Source organism: Mus caroli, unplaced genomic scaffold, assembly GCF_978045245.1.
Source record: "Mus caroli unplaced genomic scaffold, Mus_caroli_1 scaffold_11, whole genome shotgun sequence".
Taxonomy (NCBI): Eukaryota; Metazoa; Chordata; class Mammalia; order Rodentia; family Muridae; genus Mus; species Mus caroli.
Window position 1 is genome coordinate 26,539,890 of NW_028227266.1, and position 24,486 is coordinate 26,564,375.

The window sequence follows — 24,486 nt, forward strand, 5'->3', positions numbered from 1 at the left end:
GCAAAGCCACCTTCCTTTAGGCGCATACAGCCTGGTGAGCCCAGAGGCAGAGATTGGAGCTCATGCTGGATGTATCTTTCTCACACTGGAGCAAGACTGATTGTCATCACCTTCATTACACGTAAAACCATGTGGCTGACCTTCATGGTCCCTGTAATTCTTCCACACTTCAAAATGCTGTGTGTCCTTCGATAACTATTTCTACAGAGTACTTCTGGTAAAGGAAAAAGATACTGAAAACTGGGTTGCCTCTCTGTACCCACTTTTGGGTTCCAGTAAAACCCAATACATCCTCCCTCCTGTTCCATAGTTAGTTGAGTTTTCATGCTTCCCATGTTGCTTTCCAGCTCCTCAGTGGGCTCAGCATAATTCTAGAAACCTCCATGCAAGGGCCCATTTGCCCATGTTCCTTAGAGCCATGGTAGACAGGCTGGATGCCTGAGTTGCTCCTCAGGGAAGCACAGTCAACATCTCTGAGAGGGGGCAAGGAAGGAAGCCCAGGCAGGCTTCCTGCATGGCATTGCTATTCGGAAGGAGGGAACCCATAAGCAGGGATCAATAGTCCCACTATGAGACAACTGCTGCCAAGGGACTCTAAAAATAGATGCTGGGAAGGGGATGCTTTTCTGTCCTCCTCCTCATCTTAAGTAGGCAACTTTCTCTAAGGTACATCTGGCACAGCATCAGGAACATTTCCCCAAAGATTGGAAGACTGGGTAGTAAAGTGGCCTGCCAGAGAGGAAGGCACAGATCTCAAATAAGGAACAAACTCCCAGCACAGCCCATCTGTGTGCAGCTCAGGGAGACCTCAGCTCAACAGATGGCATGTATTTGGAATCAGCACACAAGTAACTCCTCAGGATCTACCTTACAGCACACGTGACCAGGGCAACTGCGATGGTAGACCATAGTTAGTTGAGTTTTCATGCTTCCCATGTTGCTTTCCAGCTCCTCAGTGGGCTCAGCATAATTCTAGAAACCTCCATGCGAGGTCAAGGAACACAAAGTAAAGAGAGACAGGGGAAGTGGGGGGGGGGAGTGATCACAGACACACATTTCTTCAATCATTCGTACAGGTACTGTGTTGATCACTTGCCATAGCAAAGACACTGGTGAGTGCCAATATGCTAAATAAGCCAGAGGGTTTACCTAACCCCAAGGAACTCAATGTCCTAGAGAAGAAGGTAACCAAACAAAAGAATGGAATGACTTCAGATAGAGACAAGTGCTCGGGAGAAAGCTGCCACTCTGGGAAGCCAATGTGAAGGCACTAAGGCGCGGGGGTGGGGGTGGGGTTGTCATTTGAATTGGGGCAAAATCAGAAATAACTGTGGATGGAGCAGTGTGGATAGCATTATTCTTAGTAGTAAGGACAACCAAAGTAAAGCTCTTGGGCAAAGCGATATGCTAAACACTGGGATAAACACCCAAGGAAGACATAGTTCTGCCTTCCAGGACCCTCAGAGTATCTCAGGAACTATCAGAGACCCATAAGGAACCCAGTTTCCTACATCTAGAAGGGGAATCTCTAGATCTACCACAATCTTCTGTGGTACTTTATGGTGTTGCGATATCAAAACTCAGCCTTAATCTTGTACATTAAGTCAGACTTTCTATCTTTAACTCATCCAAGAAAAAAACATGATGGTTGAGCCACTACAACTCTAGACACAAGACAGGGAGCAGAGACAGTCTCTGGCTTGCTCCCATACCCAGGAAATCGTTCACTTTTGTAGTAGTTGTTTTATTAGTGGAAGGATCCTTACTGGGCAGAGCCATTGAGTGACATTCTGATGTTTCCTGAAGGTTTGTACATGAGCTTGACTAGCCCAGTAGCCATCTCAGGTTCTGAGCTACTTAGTATCATCTCTCTACTTGTTCTCAGTCCCTAACCACCGAGAGCCTCCCTCCATCAGGGGGCACTCTGCTCAGAGCCTCCCCTGTTGCCATCCTAGCCCCATGTATTAATCTAGATAATCTTGTTCACAGGCTGGCCCTGGTGAGTGCACCCAGGACTCCTTCCACACTTCATCTCTTGGCTTTGCACCTTTCCTGAGAGAACCACACAATAAATCTTTATTGTTTGATCACTGTTAACATACAAAAGAAAGTCAGAGAAATCCGGGAAGGCGTGAAGGGTGTTTTGTTTTGTTTTTAACTCATCTGTTTAGTAAACCTCTGTCATCCCAGGGAGCTCATGACATTGAAAGGTGTGATCTTTGCTCTCACATAATACACTCAGGCCACTCAGACAGTTACACAACACTACAAAGAAGAAAATGATGGCAGACATTAATCCCCACTGGGGAAGTAGGAAGACACGGGGTTTATTGGGCCCTGATAAGTCTTGGGAAATCTCAATGTACATGGTCTAGTTCTGTTGCTTGCTACTGCTGGGAGTTCAGGTAAATCATGCTCTTTGGGTCTCAACTCCCTCGTCCATAAAATGGGAGATAATTAAATGAATTTCAGAGAGTAGGGAAGCTTAACTGTAATAGTTCATAGTACTATAGAGGTTGGTCAATAAGTGATAATACTACTCAACTTATTAACATCACCATTAGTTAATCTCCTGCTAGACCCACTTCAAAAATTCCTAGCTAGTCCACCTTCATCAAATAATTTTTTCTCCTGCGAGAGAAGATGTTAGACTAGGGATCCATCAGGAATTCCTATGAACAAAGCAAGCACGTTAACAGTAAAGCCATCTCCTCATTTAACAGTAAAATTCTCCAAGAGAGGCTAATTCTTCATGCCAATGCCTCCGTTTCCTCATCTGTAAAATGTGATAATTGTAGCAACTTCATAATGATTACTATTAGAATTCACTTATAATGTTAAGAGGTTGAATGACAGATAGTATATTATTTAAAGCACTTTAGTATTCCCTAATACTAGGCGACTTCTCAACAACACTGGGATATTTAGTTTAAAATTCTGTGTCATGTGACCTCACCAAGATGGAAAGTTTAGAAAGGCCTGCAACTTGCCAGTGCTGTTGTTTCCTAGTATCTCCAGAAAGATCACTAGAGATAATTAGACAAACTTTTAAAGTTTCTACAAAGTAGAATTTGATGCTGAGACATTTATTCTCTTTAAGGACTACAAAAGACCTCCAGGATAATACTGATGAGAACAAAGCCAAATAAAAAGTAACCAGCGCAGAAAGCCCTCTGCTGGTCATGAGGAGAACTGCAGTCTTGCTGCAAGGTGGCCTTCCATGTGAGCAGAGGACTTCAGCCTCCCTACTTCTTGATCGGAAAGGAGACCCTAGTTCATCTCATCTCTAAGTTTTAGGGTTCCATCCACTAAGACGTCCACCCTCCTGAAAGTCACAAAGATATTCGGTCTTTTGGGACTGACACAGCATAGCTTAGATGGTGACCATCCTGAGGTATAGGGAAGCAGCCTCACCCATATTCTCATAGTGTTGTTTGTGTTCAAACAAGACCACTGTGTGAACTGTGTGCAAAACTGTAAACAAACACTGGTGTCTGAAAGAGACTACGGTGAGGGTGAGAGTCAAGAGCAAGGCAGTCAATACATAATAATGTCCTATTAGAAACAAGTCCAGGGCCCTGGCACCTGCTGGATACAGTCATTCTGGAAAGGCCATATCCTCCTGAACTATGGGACTACTGCTGCCCTGGGATGACATTTTGGTCACTCCAATCCCCTTGCTTCCCTTAGAATGTGAGAGTCACTGTGGCGGCCTATTGATAGCTTCAGATCTCTAGGTCACTGACCAAGTTCTTTTCTCTTTTGTCACTGTTCTGTGTGTGGATGGGTGTCTATGTGTATCTAAAATAATCCACCATAGATAGTGTCTCTATTTTGTCCCTGGAGGTCTGCTCCCTGTAGCCAAGGATTAGGGTCAGAGGGGGCATCTACAGAACACTAAATTTTCTTGACTATATTGTTTAGAGGTTTGTCTTTGTTTTGAAGAAGTCTGGAATCAATGCATATTTAAAACCAGATAGTTCATCTTAATCTAAAGTAGTCCCTACAAACGTTCATTCATGTGACAATAAGTAACCAGGAGTTCCTTGGAGTCATAAGAGTTAGGTCCTCAAAGACAAAGGATTTGGGGATGTTTGCATCCCCTTGTGTGGTTTCTTTAAATCACACAATGTTTGAAAATGTCCTCACAACTCAACTCTGTAATATCAGCACTCACTCCCCAAGATCGTCTGTCCTGTGGGTACCCTGTGCACAGTCCACAGGTACTCCAAGCTCAGCACTGATGGAACCAGGACATTTGGCACCAAAGCCACGGTTCATTTCCCAAGAATCTCCACGTTAGAGGATGAAAATAGTTTCCTGTTGCCTGCAGCCAGTACCGTTGACCAGTTGTTAAAACTTTATTAAAAAGGACACACTAAGTTAAGGAGAGGTACGGAGGGTTGCTTGCTCCCCTAAAAATTCCAGAGATGAGAATTTCCCATTACAATCATCCGGCGTGTAGCCCTCCTATGAGTGGTGTGGTTTTATCAACTGGAAATGGAGTCAGTGCTTCAGTAGCAATATCGCGAGGGAGACAGTCTTGCCCCACTTAGCAAAAAATGTAGCTTAGATTCTTCTCCTCCTCCTCCCCAGAGCTTGCAACCCTCAACCCCAGAACTGACCCAACACAACACTAAAGCTTAGGGTTTGCTGAGTGCCAAGTTTTGTACATACTGCTTTGGTGAGCATGCATAACAATCAGAGCACGGTCCACTCGTGTAGAAGGCATTCTCCACAGACAAATCACAGTCCATGGTACCAGTGTCCAAAAGCCACATTCAGACAGGAAATCACATCTGCCTCTGCCCACCGTCTCATGGAACAGACAACCCAGAAAAAAACGTTAGTAAAATCCAGGCTCAGGAAAGGAGGTTTTTTGCAGAGTCCAGCCCCTGTGGCAACTCTCAATGGCACGGGTAGAGCGAGGGCATCCACACCAAGCCAGATCCCTGCTTTGGGACTCATTAACTTCAGCAGAGAGATCATCCATGCTGAGTCTCAGCCAAGCCCCAGGTCACCATAGCTGTCAGGCTCAGGAAAAGGCAGTAGCAGGATCATTGGCTTCAAAATAAGACAACTATCCCTCACCTTTAACAAACCCTTGGGTCAAAGGAGCCAGGTTTGGAAAGCACAGCTCTCCCCTAGCATTACCCTGAGGTTGCCACATTCCTTGGTAGAGCAGTTAGCTCATCCAGGAATTGTGCAGCGCAGCAAGCTAGGGATCTCTCCACTAGCCCTGGCTTGCTCCAGAGCACACACCCGCACCCCTGCCCCTTTGCCCCAGCCCAAACAAATCATCGTTTAGAAGAGTGGCAGTTCCCTACCTGAGGGTGGCGCTCTCCCCCTGCCTGACCGTCACGTTGTCCATAGCTTTGGGAAAGGTGGCATCTCCGCTACGCACTGGCACTCCTGTGGGTACAAGGAACAGCAGCCTGAGAGACACGACCACGAGGCACTTCCAGGGCAGGAACAGGTACCCACAGACCCCCATTCTCGACAGCCACAACTTCCCAGAACTCCGGTAGTGGCACGCACACGCCCCCCGGGCGAGCACAGGAAGTGGGTGGGGTGGGGAGTGAGCGCGGGGACCCAGCGATGAACTAGCGGCGACCGCGCGATGCACTGGGAGGAGAAAAGCGCGCAGACTCCTCCAAGTCTAATATTCCTCCCCTAAATCCAGCCTCAGCTCGCAGCCTCCGAGAATCAGTTTCCACACACATCCGAGGCGGACTTTCTCCGTGCTGCCTGTAGCCAGGAAGGTGGCCAGGAAAGAGAAGCGCAAGGCAGGCAAGCAGGCGCACAGGTGCGGGTCTCAGAAGCTGCCTCTTCCCCGTAGCAGTTCAGGCATGGCACTTTGGACAGGAGTAAGCACTTTGGTATCCAACGGGGCTGTGGCTGGGTTGAATCCAGCTGCCCAGATGTGGTCTACGATTCCTCAGTCGAACAAGGGGAGATCCAGCACTTTCTTAAGTTTCAGAGCAAGGCTCGGCGCCAGAAACAATCTGGAACAATAGCAGATGGAAAGTAGAGCACGCAAGAGGCGGCACGGAGGGAGCGAGGAGGCGCCTGCTAAGCCGGCTTCGTGCAATCCGGACTCGGGAATCCTGCCGCAGAGCCACGGTCAACTTCCTCAGAGCCCAGATTCGCGCTGCAGCTTGGGCTGTCTCTGCAGCGCAGCAGCAAGGCTGGAGCGGCGCGGCAGGGGCGGACCGCAGCGGTCCCTAGCCCGCTCTCTGGCTCGCTGCAGAAGGCGAAGCGCAGTCGGCACCACCGGAGCCGCGGACGCCACGCTCAGCGGCCGCCCCCGGCCTCCGCGCTGCCTTCCTCCCGGGAGCAGCCCCGACGCGCGCGGGCCCCGACCGCCGGGGTTGTCATGGCAGCAGCTCCATCCCTGACCGCCACTTTCTCTCCTTGCCGACTCCAAGCGATCCGGCTGGCGGGCGGCACGGACTGTGCGCTCATCCTGGCGGGTGCGGGGCGCGGGCGCCCACCTTAACCCCCGCCGCGCCGGGCCAGGGCAGGGAGGTGTACCACCTCTGGCCACCGTTTTAACCATTTCCAGATTTGAAGAGCTAGCTCTTCGCAATTAAGAAGACAAAGTTACTGTGAGGTCTTAATAACCCTAGACATCTTAATAAGGGTCACAAACTAACTAGCAAGAGAAGAGCCTGCAGCATGCATATGTGCACCTTTAAAATGGTCAAATTAATTCTATCAGCATTGAGAGTACATTTACAACGTTAGGAAGATGCTTTAAATAATCTCATTTTTATTCAATGTTACACCACCCTTTGCACTACACCCACCCTCTTAAAACCCCGCAGACTCAACACAGCCATTCTAAGAGATAGTCCACGTAAAAAATAAATGTGGAAATTCCAGGAGGATCTTGGTTGATGAAGTGAGCAAAATCCCTTTAAAATGTTGGTCAAGTTCTACACAGCCTTTTTTCAATTCCCCAACCTCACCCCAGACACTGAGAATGCTAACTGGGTAAAAGGTACACAGGCATGGGCCAATGTAAGCCACAGCCTCGTTTATAAGGAAGATTCTCTGGGTTCTGGGTTCGCACTCTGGCATACCTGATTTCATCTCCAAGAGGCGTGGCTTTCTTTAAATCTTTGAAGCCCAAAGAAAGACTGGATATGCCTGAGATTCTGTGACTTCTCTCTGTCTGCTGCTGGTTCCTCTGTGCCTACATCATGTCTCTCCCTTCACGCTAACTCTGATGGACCATGCTTGGTCCCTGCACAGGGAACAGGGTAGATCCTTTAGAACAGTGTGGGTAATGCCAATAGGCTCCCTTCTCTGGAATTTCCAGTCCTGGGCTCCCAATACTGTCCTGAATTGTTACTGGGAAAGGAATGGGGGATACACTGGTTCTGTTTATTTCCCTAGACTTTCTCTTGCATTCAATTGGGGCACTATTTAAAAAAGGAAAAGAAAAGTCTATGAAATAACAGTGGGGGGAAAAAGTGCTTCCCCAAAGCCATCCAACACCAGATACAAAAACATTACTACAGAACCATTATTAACCTCAGAGGTGCTGGTACCAATGAACATTGACACTATGGAGTCACACCAGCCATTTCCATGTAGATAGTATGTAAGGATCCACACGTTGCACCTCTCCCACAATCTCCCCCTCACACTACTACAGTGGAGGGGTGGGTAGAGGTCAGCTGTGGAATGTGTTAACCAAACCCAAAAGTGGCAAAAGAAGATGAGTAAGCTAGCTTTTCTAGCTTTGTAGTTGCCCAGACACTTCTGGGCTGTGAAGTATTGAGCAGCTTTACACTGGAGGTATCAAAGTACTTGACATCAATTCATTACCAATTCCCTATTGTCTCCTCTAGTGACTTCTTCTGATATTAAAGTCTCAGGGAATTCATTCACTATTTTTGATCCCAGGAAACCTTTTGACGTATGGTGCCCCAAAATGATGGCTGTTGACTTATGACAACAACAAATGGCTTTTTTCCAAAGCCTAGTTTGTCTCATTCTCCAGTGGGAAAATATGAAAATGTGAAATTAAACTGTTTGGTTCTGTCGAGCTGTTCATGAGCAAGGGGCAGAAAGTGTGAGTTTCTCTTTGCTGATGAATAGGCTTCTGGGTTCAAGGCTCTTCCCTTAAATCCAGCGCATTACTAATAATCCACTAACTATCCTCCTAGGGTCCCATCACAAGCCCTCTTCCTAGATGCCACATGCATAGAAACAAACTCCTTTTGGGCTTTGGAGCCATCTCCCTCCAGACCCAGGCCTGAGAATGAATGGAGCTGACTCCTTTCGTGACAAATTCTAATTCCGGCTCTTGCATCTAATTCCAAATAGGTACAAATGAGCATTAGGTTTCACATCTACGAATGGGGATAATGACAACCAACAGGCTGTCCCAAGGGACCTACATACATGATTAACTCTCCAGGAAAAATACTTAGAAAACCATTTAGGGTGGAAGAGCCTTTATTAATACATTTTTTTTTTCTGTTTCTGCTTTGTTATTATGGCTAGACAGAAAACACAATCCTCACGGGCTTCTCGAGACATAGCCTATCTGGCCTGAATGCATTTCTTCTTAGACAGGCAGAATGTTTTTGTCTCAGACTATGAGGAACAGTGTGAACCTTCAGCATTCCAGTGGCTGTCCACAGAAAGCCCCACAGTGCTCAGGTAACTCTCCAAGAGGACAAAGAAAAGCCACTCACAACCTCTGCTCTGCGGGCCCAGGGAATCCAAGTTCCACTCACAAATAAAAGTCAAGAAAGTGGCCTAAGGTCAGAGATTCCCACCTAATTAACAAGACAGATCGGCTTTATTCAAACCTGCTATAGAAGTGCTTTAAAAAGATGAAGATCAAAATCGCATGTCAATTGCCTTCCCATCCCCTAATCCCTAAATATAACCAGCACTTAGTGGCTTATCTTATATCCTGTCTCTGGCTTCATAAAAACTGCTGGATTTATTTTATTTTTCCCAGCATATCTGAGTTAATGAAAAAGGGATGACAGTCAGAGCAATTTCATTATTTGTGTTCTTTATAGAAACAACTTCCTCTCTGCCTCCTGGAAAGCAGACTCCTAAGGAGCACCACCTCCACCTTCATTTCCCCTCCCATCCCCTCTCCTTCCTCCCGTCTTTCTCACATACACATATACTGTACACATAAATCAACTTGTCACAGCTTGTCTCTACACTGACAGCTGTAATTGCTTCAGGTTATAAAAATATCTTTAGGACAATACCTTTCAAGCTTGCTCTCTCTCTCTCTCTCTCTCTCTCTCTCTCTCTCTCTGTCTCTCTCTCTCTCTCTCTCTGTCTCTCTCTCTCTCTCTCTCTCTCTGTGTGTGTGTGTGTGTGTGTGTCTCACACACACACAAGCAGATTAGAGTATGTGGTGGCTTCTACCTGACCTGGCACCTGTACACTGAACTAGGGTTTGAACAGGACTTCTCCTGAAGATGGTCGGTCCACTCGGTTTTTCTTTTTCTTTGTACTCCATGTTACCCACAGCAAGCTAGAGCGAGCTAAAGAGCCATGACTATTCTACCATGCAAGAAACAAGAGACAGAGCAGTAGCTCAAGAAAGGCCAGCTCTAGTTCTCTACAAAAGGGAAAGGCCCCCCTCTCCTGGTGGAGATTTCAAACAGAAGTACAGGCAAGATGAAAAATACAGGGTGGTTAGTGAGTGGCCTGACATCAAATAGATATTGGAAGATTTAATCAGAAAGAGCAGTGTAAATCTGGATAAAGAGGTGCCTCCGGGGGTGTAGGGAAGGGCTGGGCTTTGGAAAAAATGTGTGCTATTTTTTGCTCCTCTATGAATACAGGATCACAACAAAAACCCCTGCTCATCGGGCTGTACTCCAATGTGTTAGGATTTCAGTGGGAAGAACAACAAGGCATCATGAAGACGGGAAGATCGCTGCATGGACAAAAAAGAGGTCAGAAATAGAGAGATCTGAGAAGAAGGAGAAGAAGAAAAGCCAGGGGCATGGCTGCCTGTCCGTGGGCTTTGAAACCCACAGAACTGTATGAGGGATGCACAAAGCAGAGAGGCTGTAGGGCAAAAGGTATGGAGGTCAACTGAATGAGCCAAAATCAAAGTGCCAAAATACAAAGGGTAGCTATCCAGAGAGTGCATCCCAAGAGTCAGAGAGGTTGGGACAAAATGGTCTCTTGTGTAAGATTTGGATCATAGTAAAAACCTCAGACCCAGAGCATCACAGAAGGATGGATGTCTCAGAAAGGATGTGGGAAGATGTGCAATATATACCTCTCATTTTAGGAAGGAAGGACGAGTCCCAGAAGGCCATACTAAGTATAAAGCTAGTGTTGGGCAAAGCAGGACAAGAACTCAGTACTCCTGGCTCTTTCCCAGCTCTCTTTCTATTGATCCTCAGCTATGGACACTGCTGAAAGGACTGACTGTCAAATACTGGCTTACTGCTGCATCTGAGAACCATAGAGACAACTAAGGAGAAGGCCACAAATTGCTTAAGAATACACTGGGCATCCAGTAAATCCCACTGGAGCTGATGCATTCAGTAAGCCAACATACATAGGACCACTGTTGATGACTAGATAAAGATGAAGAAGAGAAGCCAGGCCTGTTCTCCCCTTGTCAGCAGTCAGGCGCTCTTGGGTTTCTCAGCAACATTATTCACACTGAGATCCACAGATGTTGAAGTTCTAGTGAACTCTGATTTGTTCCCCTCTAAGCTGAGGAAAATAAGCTGAAACCTACCTTCTTCTCCTTGAGAAGCAAACCTCTAATGCTTGTCCAGATTTCAAGGCACTAAATTGGCCTTCTAGAGGTATTCCCAGGGATCCATCCCATAATCAGCTTCCAAACACTGACACCATTGCATACACTAGCAAGATTTTGCTGAAAGGACCCAGATATAGCTGTCTCTTGTGAGACAAGGCCGGGGCCTAGCAAACACAGAAGTGGATGCTCACAGTCAGCTATTGGATGGATCACAGGGCCCCCAATGGAGGAGCTAGAGAAAGTACCCAAGGAGCTAAAGAGATCTGCAAACCTATAGGAGGAACAACAATATGAACTAACCAGTACCCCGGAGCTCTTGACTCTAGTTGCATATGTATCAAAAGATGGCCTAGTCGGCCATCACTGCAAAGAGAGGCCCATTGGACTTGCAAACTTTATATGCCCCAGTACAGGGGAACCCCAGGGCCAAAAAGGGGGAGTGGGTGGGTAGGGGGTTGGGGGGGTGGGTATGGGGGACTTTTGGGATAGCATTGAAAATGTAAACGAGGAAAATACCTAATAAAAAATAAATTAAAAAAAAAGAAGAAGAAGAGGGGCATGCACTTAGGGATGTCGTAATGTGAAACAAATTCTTTAGTCAGGAAAGCCCACACAAAGTGTGCTGTCTACCAAAGATACAGATAAGATATAAGGAGTTTCTCAAAACCAAGAATACACTTGTGGTGTAAGCACTGTGGGGAAGAAATGGAAGAAGGCCCATCATATCAAAATTGGAAAGTCTTTTTGTTTTTATTTCGCTCTTGTTTTTGTTTTTAGGAAATGATTCTAAGCAGAGCTTTGCTGCTAAGGAAGAACGAAGGGAAGGTGCCATGAGAGAATCCTTGTAGCAGGCCGACTTCATAGACTCTGTCTAATCTAAGAACAGAGGGATGGTGAGCAGAAACCGCTCCTTGTCTGGCCCTGTTCAGCTGAGCTCGGAGTATATAACCTGATAGCTCTGTCCCCTTCAGTAAGATACGTGAACTCATGCCCCCATTCAGTCCACCTTATCCACCAAGAGCAACTGTGGGCTTTGGAACCCAAATGGGCAAAAGTTAAATCTTCATGCTCTTGAACTAGGATGAGACCTTAGGGACACGGCGTTACATGTAAACACCACATGGAGCTGGTATAATACGGCAGGGTGGACAGATGTGCAAGTTCAATCCAGAGCATGGCTTCTCCTGGGTTTCTCATTATGATACTTGGAGGAGCTGTGTTAAATTTGTCAGGAGGGTCACAGAGAAATTCATTCACAGGACAGGAGGAGTCTGGGAGCAGAGAACAGGCCTGCAGACAGTCAAGGAGTTTAAAGCAAGAGAGGCCTCATCCCGGAGAGAGAGAAGAAATACCACATTAGGATATGGTTGAAAGACTAAGCGTCTCAGTCTCCACACTCCCAGCAAGGAGAGTGACCACACCCCGCACCCCACTGTCCCACTCCTGAATGTCTAGCCATCCAATGGCTGCTGACTGCTCACAGATGGGAAACAATGCCTTCAGATGATCTGGTTTAGTAAGGTGTTTTGAGCGCTCCTGTTTCCATATATAGTGGAAAGTTAGAGAAAACGCAGGGGGTTGAGGGAGAAGAGGCCTCCAACCCATCTGAAGTAAGCCCCACCTTCCACACCTTAGAACCTTTTTTCCAGGACCTCCTGAGCTCTTCTCTGCCTCTGTGTGCCTGGTGTAGTTAAGGCCACTTTGTGTCTGCAAGGCAGACTTAAGTCAGGCTTCATTTTCACACAGTTGCTTCATCTTCTAATCCTTCAAACACCCCAGAGAAGTTAGCCTGATAATCCTTCTAGACCCATGGACGTCAGTCTACATGACAAACTTACATTCATACTACCTATCAAGTCTAACATTTGCAAGAAGCTACCCAACCATTCTGGACCTGGCTTCTGATATCAGAACATGTCTGTGCATGGCAGGCTTTGAAGATTCGTACCTGGAGCACACCCAATTTACTGCCAGGCAAGCACAGCTTTCATGTCCTTACTGCTTGGATCCTTGACTAATCACCCACTATGCATGTCTCTTCCCAGCCTTTTATCCAGTTTTCTTTGGAGGGTTTTACTCCCAGTTCCTCAGCTCAGAACAGAACCAGAAAAGGCAGATCCCAATGAGATGGGTACACACTGTATAATACACTGTTCCAGTTATACATTTTACTAGTAGCGAGTTCCATACAAATACCATTTTGTAAACTGGAACACATGGGTTCCAGTTTCTCTCAGCACATCAGCTGCTATTTGGAATGTTAGGACGTTTATTTGTAAAATGAACCAGCATCCTTCAGGGATGGTAAGTCAATGTGAAGATCTCGCAGCTAATTCACTCCAATGGACTAATGCATTTCTGAAAAATTAAGAGAATGATTCCAAAGTAAGACAAGAACTCTTGGGAGGCAGGGATCAAGGGTCTGCAGTTAGAGCCTCAGTCTGCCACTTGCTGTGAGGAAGTGCCTGGGACTTTACCTCCTGACTTCCACACAAGGAGCTTGGATTAGATGATTTCCAAGGACCTTTCTGAGTCTAATAGACTGTGATTATGACGCTTGTCAGCCCCTCTTCTCTGAGCAGTTTACCTTTCAGAGTCTCTTATCTGTTCCTCCTGTGCAGAAATAGCCTCTTCCTTGTGCCCTTCCACTCTCCAGTAAGCCAAGGTGCCACTTCAGAATTCAGAAAACTATCATACAAGGTAATTAATGAGCTGCTCCAGATCCAAGGCAAGCCGACGGAGGAGTCAGGATGATTAAAAGTCTTCCGATAAAGGGTTTCTTTAAGGAAAAGAAAATCCCACAATGCATCCAGCAATGTTAATCTTCAATAAATACGCTGTTAATATTTAACTGGCATTTATTTAAACTTACAGTAACTGTCCTATTAAATCTAAATTAATTGCCCATTTGGGACTCTTCCCCTAAAGCCTAGCTGGGACATGCCCGTCTAGATCATAGCCTATACTAGGCATCTAGCCATAAAGAGAATACTGAAGCCATCCTTCCAAGACTTTGTTATTGGAATAGCAAGGCTGCAAGGGTGTTGGAGATGAACTAGGCTGGTGGGTTGTCTGTCCTGTGACTTTCTAGGAGCATAACTGATTCTGCTCTGCAGTAAGAGACTACTGTTTCATTATCCTTTTTTATAACACAAGGCTACACATTGTCATGCAAGAATACAATGCACAGACCCCAGCTACCCTCTGCCTTTACTCCTTGTCCCATCCATCTTTGTTCCCAAGGAGTCTCACTTCTATTTTCATGACATCATATATATATATAACTTCGTATATAAAATATATAAAGTATAGAGTGTACAAACTGGAGAAATCATGTGGCATTTGTCTGAGGATGACTTTATTAAATTAGAGTACCTCAGTTTTCATCCATTTTCCTGCAAATGACACAACTTCATTCTTTCTAATGGGTAAATAAAATTCCTCTTCTTTCTCTCTGTCTCTCTGTCTCTCGGTCTCTCTCTGTCTGTCTCTCTCTCTTTCTCTCTATCTGTGTGTGTGTGTGTGTGTGTCTGTCTGTCTGTCTGTCTGTCTGTCTGTCTGTCTAGTTGCCTTCCTGCCTGTCTCTCTTTGCTTAGGAATACTTTTCTTTTTAATACATTCAAGCTAAGTGCCCATCACAAACTATAGTCAATCATGACCCCCCCCCTTTTGGGACTCTGATTTAGACTCACCTTTATATCCTGGGGTTCATAAATAAGATATTCATACTTTGTGGTCAATTGTGTGTTCATATTTGTATACATGTGTACACATAAAGATAGCTTAAGTACAGGCACAAATAGTGACATTAATGCTTCATAGTCAGTTGTGTGTTCATATCTGTGTACATATACACACATATAAATACAGCTTACATACAGGCACAAATAGAAATACATCTTCATGTGTCACAGCGAACATTTTGTAATGGCAGTCATCTATAAAGGAGCTGTGAAATAATCCCTGAGCCATGCTGCTTTGTCAGGGGTAGCCAAAGTGTAATTGGGTAGAACTGATCTTTGGCTCTTCCTGGAATCAATCAATATTGTTTTATTATAAGTGTGATCCTGGCTGAACTTGGGTGATGTTATCTCACCGTGATTAGAACACATTTACATTTGCTCACATTCTCACACTCACTGGTCTCATGAGATGCTTATGCTAGAGAGATGTGGAGTTTAGATAGACATGTCTGTCTCAGAGATCAGGGCTCAGGCAGGGGTCTGCTTCAAACCAATGTGACAAGGCTGACTAGAATCCTCAGGGACGTAGGAACAGGACAAGGCACACATCATACACTCTAAGGTTTCAGAAGGTTTGGGTAGGTTTCTCTATATTCTGTCTGTCTTGCAAGGCCAGGAGGTTGATAGAGCTGTAGCTAAGACTAGATGGGGCAAAGTCAGACCACAGATAAGAAAGTAGGCAGAGAGGCAGGTAAAGAGCCCACACTTTGTAAGAGGACCATGCTTGCTCTTAGTCACTTGTAGGCAATATGAATTTGTACTGCGATAGAAGTCAAGAGTTTTTTTCTTTTTGTTAAAGTTTTTTCAGCTAACTCGTATACACCATCACTTGTTTTTTGGTCTTGTTTTTGTTTTCCCCCACTCCCTTCAATCTCTATCAAGTTAGACTGAAGACAGTAGGGACCCTTACAATGCCTTCAGTTAATAAAATAAATTCCTCCTTTTCCAAAACATCTTTATTCTTCATTTTACTGACACTTAGAACATAGAGAAAAAAATGAATGAGCCTCTGAATTTTTCTGTGTTATTTTGTTACCTCATTATTCACCCTTACTGATTTCAGTTACTCCAGGCTTTACACACTGGAACATGGAAAGGCATGCTTGGTTGATGCTATAAGACCTTGGCTCTCTCTTCTCCCGGGGGTCAACCACTGGGGCTTTTTCCTCCCAGAAAAAAAGGGTTTCTCTGACCCTCCTATAGGCTGCTTCCTTGGAGCTTATCAAAGAGCTGCAGGAAGCATGAAAGCAAGAACAGCTACTACCACAAAGTAGATTTACCTGAACTTAGGGGGCTCTGGTGCTGGAGGAGGGGGGAAGGGGGCATGTTGTGAGTGTACATGTGACTCAGGCATAACACATGAAAATAATTTACCTCAGCTTTCACAACAGTTTTGACAAGGTGTCAGGATCAAAGATGCCTTTAAAAAGTGGGTGATGAGCAGTCTCTGTTTTTCCCTCCAAGGCAGAAAATTAGCTTAAAGCTAAGATGTAAATCAAGCATGGATTGACATGTTTCTATAAGGAGAAGTATTAATAAGAGGTTCCTCAAAGGACAGTTGCTAGGACAAATCAAATGTACTTTTATTTTTTTATTTTATTTGATTTTATTTTGGGCAAATGATCTGTCGAAAGAAATTCAGAGAACACAGTCCCAGGATTTCAGAAAGCATTGTAGTCCATTAAAGAATTAAATCTTCAGCGGACAGAAAGGAGCTGAGAGAGTCCACAAACTTATGTGGGTGTGCAGAGAGTAGAGGCATGGAGTTTAGCAGGCTTCGATGTGTACTGATCAGATATTGAGTCCTGGGTGGATAAGAGAAGATACTACGTGGACTGAATATGAATGTTGTAGCCAATGGTCTGGACTTTGAGTTCAGGCTCCAGAAACCGCCAACTTAACCTTGAACAATTCTCTTACCTCTCTATGTCACAATTCTCTCCTATACTAAAATGAAATCACACTTCCTGCTATAATGACTGGAAGATTAACTAAGAGAATACAGGGAATAGTGATTGGCATGTGGTACCAAGCCCTGAACCAGGAGCTACTGACCCACTACAACCCAGGAGAGTAACTTTGTTCTCAGTCATCATGAGTGTTTCCTTCTGCATGGTCCTAACAGTACAGGTCACAGTGTGATACTATAAATGTTTCCCCACAAATAACAGAATGTTCCCACACCCAAAAAGTATTGAACCAAATGTTGTTATAAAAGTTATAGATATAGATAGTTATTAAAGTTATATAGAAAGAACTATATTAGAAAGAAAAAAGGAAACAAACCAAAGACTATTACTTTTGCTCAAAATTACTGTGACAAATCTTCCAGTCTACACTCACTTCTATTGAGATGTGGTCTTGTTTCTAGAGTCGTATGAATGAGGAGGACTCCATCAAGTCTACTTTAAAAGCCACTTTTAAGCCTCCATTCTGAACACTTTCCCTTGCTACCCAATCTCTCAACTTCTCTGTTCTTCTGTTTGTCTTTCCTCCCTGACACATGTTAGGTTCTTTGTCTCAATTATGTATACTATGAATCCAGCTCTCTCAGTCTACTTCCTCACAGTGCCTTGAGGCGCACAGGCAGGCAACTAGACAGACAGACACACACACACACACACACACACACACACCCTGTTCTTATCTGGATTACTGAGACCTCTCTTAGGTAGCCAGCTTTTACCAGCTCTTGCCAGGTCTACTGAACTCTCTACCCTGAGACAAGCTTCCCTGGATCTGAGTAGATCACTTTTCCACCATGGCTCCCCACTGCCTCATGAATAATGTGCTCAATGACTATGTGTCTTCTGAGTCTAAAAGACCCAGTCTTTTGTTCTTAGCTTTATCTCCTGTCAAATTTTCTCATAACAAGCCAGGTTAGGACTTATTTCATTTGATGATGATTTTAATATCTTAATTTTTTTCCTTTTCAAGCTCTGGGCCTTCAGCTGTGCTTCTGCCCTTCCTGGTGTCCTGCCCCTATGTTGTTCAGGTTAAATCCTATCAGCCCTTTCAGTTCCTACTCTCTCCTCCTGAGGATCTCTTCAGTCACGGCGTGATGTGCTCTCTGCAGCAATATTCTCACAACACCCATGATATTCAGGAGATCTCAAGTTCCACCATCTCCTCTCCATTCCTGAAGCTAAACCCAAGGCCTGGCACTTAATATCCTGACGAATAATGACTGAGTTTCCGTAGTTGCCACAGATGGGGAAATCAACAAGGCTTCCAAATGATGCAACCTTAAAAAGTTGACAATATGTAATATATGATAGTGGGATCACACTTAACTATTAACTACTACAAGCGGAAAGGACCTGAAGAAATAAAGGCAGCAGTTTAAAGATACAAGGAGTGTCTGTATGGAAGCCTAACCAGCAAACGTGGCATTCTAAATGGTCAAGCAAAGCCTTGGCTGGGTGTGAGGGTGACAGACCACTGTTTGATTAGGTTACGGATGTTTAACATATCCATAACCTTTGAGCATGACTCCCAACAGGATCGCAACTGTCCAGAGCAGGTAAGTAGAACATCTGAATTGATGTAACCTGCTGTGACCTTTCTAATGTCATGTTCCCATTTATCCAGTGATTCAATTGTCCACATGGATGGAGGGAACTGATCTGTGCTCGTCCTTACCCCTGCACTTTTCTATCACAGCCCATTCTAGAATATACAAGTAACTTTGGTGAAAGCGGTTTTAAATGCTGCAAGACAGTGTGTGTGTGTGTGTGTGTGTGTGTGTGTGTGTGTGCGTGTGTGTATGACAGAGAGAGAGAGAAAGAGAGGGGGGTGAAGGAGAACTCAGCTTTAGGTAGGATTAGGTAGACACACACACACACACTACATACACATCACTGATCTCACACACACACACACACACACTATGCACACCACACATAATACATACATACATACATAAAGACAGACAGACAGACACACAGACACACACACACTTTTCACTCTTAGCCACAGAAGAGTGCATAACATTCACTGTTTCTTGAACATGGCTGCTAATTTAGCTATGGAGCTATGCTTGACATAAGTCCTTCCAGAGGCTGGGCTGCTCAGAAGTAGGGCTGGTTTGTAAGCCCCCGGTGCTCTGCCTCACTGCCTCCCTGTGCCAGCCTATCTTCAAGGGCACGGTGGGAAGCAATTGGTTTTCCATAGAATTCTTCACTTTTCACTTTAGTGGAAGAGAATTGTGTCAGTAACCATTGAAAACAATAGATATTCACAGGCCCGAACCCCTGGCTGTGTGCATCTTATGACTTGCTTCATGGGAGGCTGATAAACTATAAATAACTTCATTGGGGAAACCATAGCATTTCTTCTCCTTCCTTCAGATGCAGTGGAATAATACGCGCAAGGCTCTGGAGAATTTAAGAAAAGACAAACCCCAAACCAAAATGGGACAATATTAGAAAAGTTTCCAAAAACAAAAGAGGAAGGCTTGGAATAAGTAAGAAAGGTTGTTTTGCTTGCCTAGCTGGGATGAACAAAGTCCTGTCACATTCATTGGAAACACATAGTGTAGGCAAATGATGTGAAATATGAATGACGGTCATTCATATGTATACATACACACACACACATATATAAGTACATATACATATACGTACGTATGAATGCTCTCATACCGCATATATATGTGAATGACAGTCCTTCATACACACACACAGATAGATAAATAGATAGATAGATAGATAGATAGATAGATAGATAGATAGATGATAGATAGATAGATCATCATTACACAGATGATCATTAGCAACAGTTAGAATTCATTGAGAAAGGGAAAGTGCATTTGCAACAGGACAAAGGAAAGGACAGTGGCTCATTGTCCCTCTGTCTCAGCACAGAGTAATAAAGTATATTCAATAATAATATTTGTGAGGAAGAATAGATAAGTAAAATTGTAAAGGCAAAAAGAAATATAAAACCCAGAACCTTGTATTTCTCTCTTTCTTGGAGGCTTGTTGACTACACTTCCCCCAAAGCAGACACTGTTCAGGCCTCATTCTATCTTCTAAGAGGAAGAGGAGTTTTGTACCCTTCTCATATCCTTAGTTAACAGACCAAAATAGAAGAGCTTTATAAATGAAGTTATATAAACATTTCCAAGATAGCCACTTGGCTCTCGGGAGAGATGGCTGAGTACAGTCTCTTAACCAATCTCTAATCCCAAGATCCCACTATGACCTCCTGGCACTCTCCATCTAAGAATAACATTAATACTAATCAGACTATTAGCTAGGGTGCTTGGTTTGAATTTGAAAAGTTGGAGAAACGATCCTATAAATTATTTTCCAAGGATATCATCTTTAGGCCTTAACAGCTATAACTGACTGTGAATTCTGGGAAGCGGGGATAATTACATGGAAATGGACACGGCACAAATGCCAAGAATTCGGTTAACCTTTAATAGCTTTTAAAAACTCACTCCTTGTAATTATCTCTTTCTTTTGTTCTAAATGTTACTGATGAATATGTAGAGGTGTAAGCAAACAAGAGTAGATGGACTGTACAATCTTTGTCTTGGGAGTCTACATTCTCCAGGTTCTCCCTGAGACACCAGGGGATGAGAAGCAGACGTGGAGTTTGGCTGTATCCAGACTTTGCCTCCATCTTTGTATTTGCTCTGCCCTTGTCCTCTACTTGTCATTCTCCAGGCTGAGTGGAGTCCCTTTGCATTGTTGATGACAGTGGGAATGTGGCTGTGAGACGTTGGGTGTCTCATGCAATTCCCGACCTGTTCTGCAAAAGTCTTTGCAGAAGTCACCGCACCTTTTCCGTGCTTTGGATTTCCTCTCTGTAAAGTGAGTGTGATGACATTTAGCTTCAACTGCAACAATATTTGCATAGTGCTGTAAACTTTACAGAAGACATTTACATCTCTTATCTCGATAGCGTATGGGTGTCTCGTGCCTTTCCTCTCCTGGACAGACCCCTCTGCTGTTGCCAAGATTCTCTTCTTCCTCCTTTTTGCTATGTTCCATTTTTTATTAAGTCTTAACTCATCCCTTGGCTTCCAGCCTTGCCTCTGCCTAAACTGGTCCTTAAGGGGCAGGGCAAACTTCTTGGAGTGGATCATCAGTGTCCCCGGGAAGCAAGCGCTGCCATCAGGACAGTGGGGCCAGAAAGATTACGTGCTCAGCAATGTGCTGACTCATCATTTGTGTATGTCAAATGCCTACTAGATGTTTAGGTGAGGGAAATCTTTTTTCTTCCCTAAAGCCTAAAATTTGATTTCATTTAAGAAATCAACATGCATTTTCCTGCTAGGTTTTAACGTTAACTGATCCTACAAGAATGGTCATGCAAAGACTGTTTGACTTGTCGAGATGGATCGTTATCCAGAAGTGCCACTACTTTGGGAAATCATTTCAGAAGTGGGAATGTGTCTTATGGGGTGTGAGTCCCCCATTCTACAAGCCCGTGACAACCTGCAACCAGTGAAGCTGCCTTCTTCACGACCACTGCATAGATAGAGGCGGCTGTGCTCCACTACATTCCATTGGAGCTGTGCCCCAAGATTTATTTTGTGTTTATTACTTATCATTTTCTATTCATTTCTTTTTAAATGAATAGATCCAGCCAAAACTTTAAAGATCCAGCCAAAACTTTACATGGGACAATTTGAAGGTATGGAGGCATTTTATTTTACTTAGGAAGCTTAAGCTTTGTAAAGTAATGAAACTATAGACTATTTTAAATGAGTTGTAACTTAGCAAAATTAAATGATAGTTGATACAAACAAGTGCACTGAAGCCAGCTTTATCCTCCTTGGGTTAATCTCTAGTAAACTAATGCATTTGGCTGGAAGTTTTTGTGGCTTTCCCTGCCAGTGCTAAGCTTGCCATTGAGGACTATGCTAAGCTAAAGTACAGCATTAGCCTTACGTATGACCCCACTGCCACACTCTCTGACCTTCAATGCCTCAGTCAACCTAGACAGGTAGTACTTCCTGGAGAGTCACAGTGAGAACCATAAACTCTACATGAAAGGAAGCCTTTCTGCCATTCCTAACTTTCTAAATGTCATTCAGGCAAGACCTGGGCAAACTCCACTTCCTCCAAGAAACTGTTTTAATTAATTTTCCCCACTACTGGAATCAATCTTCTTTAAAAAAAAAATATATATATATATGTGTGTGTGTGTATGTGTGTGTGTGTGTCTGTGTGTGTGTGTATACATATACATATATATGAGTATGCCTTCAATGTATAGTGGTACACACACATATATGCTATAGATATGCACATATATTACAACATAGAACTTACCGCATATACACATCTATGTATCTATGTAATGTAAATATATGTTGATTTTGTTTATGGTTCTTTGTATTATACATAAATTTTATCTTCATTTGATCTTACTGATTGTGGGTTATAAGCTTTCTGGAAGTAGCTGCTTTTATTTCTGGTTTCCTTTCTCACCTTCTCAATGCTGTACAATGTGTGAGAATGTAAGTTCAATAAATATTCATTTAATTAATCTGCCATCTTCGTTCTTGCAGTGGTCTAAGCATTCCTATTCTTTCTTCTTAGGGTTGGAAACACCTCTGTACACTTGGAAGGTTTTGGTTTGTTGACTTTTGTGTTGTTGAAGGATCCTTCTTTCTTTGTAGATGAGGTCTCACTGGGTAGCCCGGTTGGCCTGAGGCTTTATATATAAACCAGGCCGGCCTTGAACTCGGAGAGATCCACCTACCTCTGCTCCTAAGTGATGAGATTAAAATCATGTGCCACTGTGCTCACTTGGGAGATTTTTTTTTTTTTCATAGAGCATCAGGCGGGCCATACTGTAGAGGCAGAAGAAAGCATGGCCTCAAGCTCATTCAAGGTCTGGGTCTGTGTTTAGGAGAGATACAGAGTTTGGTCTGTGTTTCCACCAGAAGAAGGTAGGGGAGGAAGATGAGGAGGAGGAGAAGGAGAAGAGGGGGGAGAGGGGGAGGGGAAGAAAAAGGGGGAGGGGGGAGGGGGAGGGAGAGGGAGAGAGGGAAGGAGAGAGGGAGAGGGAGAGGGAGAGAGAGAGAGAGAGAGAGAGAGAGAGAGAGAGAGAGAGAGAGAGAGAGAGAGAGAGAGAGAGAGAGAAGAATCAACTCATTTCTAGAGCAAAATTCCAGGGGAGGTTAATATTCATATGACTTCATGTGCAGCTGCTGAGGCAAAAGCTCCCACTTCTCAAAACCTCATCACCAAACAGACTTGCAGCTTTCTCCTTTTAAGTTTAGATTCCAACAGATTTCAGGCAGAAATAAGACCCCAGCTTCCCAGAGCCTTCCAAAGGCTTGCTGGTGGCAGAAGGGTCAAGTTCCAGCTGTGCTCCCTGGCCCAGCGCCAGCCTTGCCGGAGCCCATCCATCACAGCTGAAGCCTGCCCTTCTCGCACGCTGCTTGAGTTGGATATGGAAGTGGCCTTTTAACAGAACGTTGTCTTAGGATTGTGTGAAGCAAGGCTGACAGAGAAAGGAAGATTCATTCCTGACACCACTCATACTAATATCTGTCACCAAAATGACATTTTCCCTTTAATGATGAAAAATGCATCAGAATAGAGGGAGGGGAATGGGCTGCCTCCTGTGTGCTCCTCTGGCCTGGGAGGGAGGAAAGCTCTGCTGTTGGTGGTCTCAAGATGGAAGGGGGAAAGCAACGGATGGTCAGCCTGTTATGGAACAAAGAAAATTCATCCCTGGTTTAGAAAAGCAGGCTTCAAGCAAATGGTAGCCTCCGGTTTATGTACTATTGTTGAATACCTAATCCACTCCTTATGAAGCTCTCTTCCTGGTTTTCCCATAGAACTGTCTCCACATTTTGCAGGTCACAAGCAGAAGGACTCAGGCTGCTTTTCAGGGATGCCATATACAATCCCCCCCCCCATCAAGTTCTCTGGAGTTAGTAAACATTGGAACTGAGCCCCACTCCCCAGCCTCTTGGATGTGAAAGGCTGAAATTGAAAAGCCGGGCAGAATCCGGAGTCCCTGTTCTTATCCCATGGCCGGTCGGTCTATGAGTAACAATGACCCATGGAAGGGAGAGGAAGCACCACAGAGCCACAGTTCTGTAAACCAAGGGCACAGAGAGGTGAGGGATGCACAAAAATCCGCTTGCACTCCCTTATTAGGTGAGCAGTTCAAGGCAGCCTGACGGCCCCAATGCTGCCTGACGGCTTAAGTTCACATCTCAATCCAGAAGTCCATTGATGGTGACACCTATGGGAAGCTTTCCTTCCTTCCCTCCCTTTCCCATGGAAAGAGCCTGCTTCCCATGGTGGATATCCATTCACCTCTGATCTGCAGCTGTGCATGAACACATCACTCAGCAAGACAACGATGATGTACACCCATGAAAATGGAGCATGCATGTTTTCTCAGACCCCATAATTCTGCCTTTATGGTCAGGTGATTGGGGGAGAGATGGAAATGGGTAGATGCTTTCTGCTAATTTCTTCCCCTGGGCTCTCCCGTGCAGCCGTTCTTTGAGCCATGAGATATCCTCTCTACCTCCAGGGCTCTTTCATGGCATCCTTTTTTTTAAGCCTCTGTGAATAAAGGGTTTGACCGGCTGTTGTCAAAACCATACAAATAATTCTATTACCTTCAGAGAAATCATGTGGCAAGTTGTAAGGACAACACATGTTGATTTCTTGATCCAGTCTCTAACTTGTGCTTGTCTGTATCCACAGCCGCTTTCTTTTATCCCTCCACCCTTACAAATACTGGTGTGCCCAAGAATCACAGGGCACCAGGGCACATCTGCGCTTTTAGACTTTCATGCGTGTATGCAACGTTAATTAGCACAGCACCCACACATTAGCTAACCTGCCAGCAAAGCAACGCTACAACATCATCATCTTCCTTATGAGGAAGGAAACTGAGTCATTTACATCCCGTTATTTGCATGAGTAGGCCTCTCTGCTCCCCCTCCTTCTCCTCCATCCTCCATCTCCCTTCTCAAAA

The 24,486-nt window shown here is 44.6% G+C and overlaps 1 protein-coding gene across 3 annotated transcripts in view; it reads right to left on the reverse strand.

Annotated features, from left to right (window-relative positions):
- Positions 1 to 24,486, reverse strand: part of Ntm (neurotrimin) — a 969,657-nt gene that overhangs the window by 402,371 nt on the left and 542,800 nt on the right. Inside the window, exon 2 of one of the 3 annotated variants that reach the window (XM_029481303.2) lies at positions 5,328 to 5,412. In XM_029481303.2, coding sequence (XP_029337163.1) covers positions 5,328 to 5,412 — 85 coding nt within the window. Of the gene's footprint in view, positions 1 to 5,327; positions 6,412 to 24,486 lie in introns of those variants that run through there. The other 2 variants (XM_085844500.1, XM_085844501.1) reach the window with 2 other exon arrangements.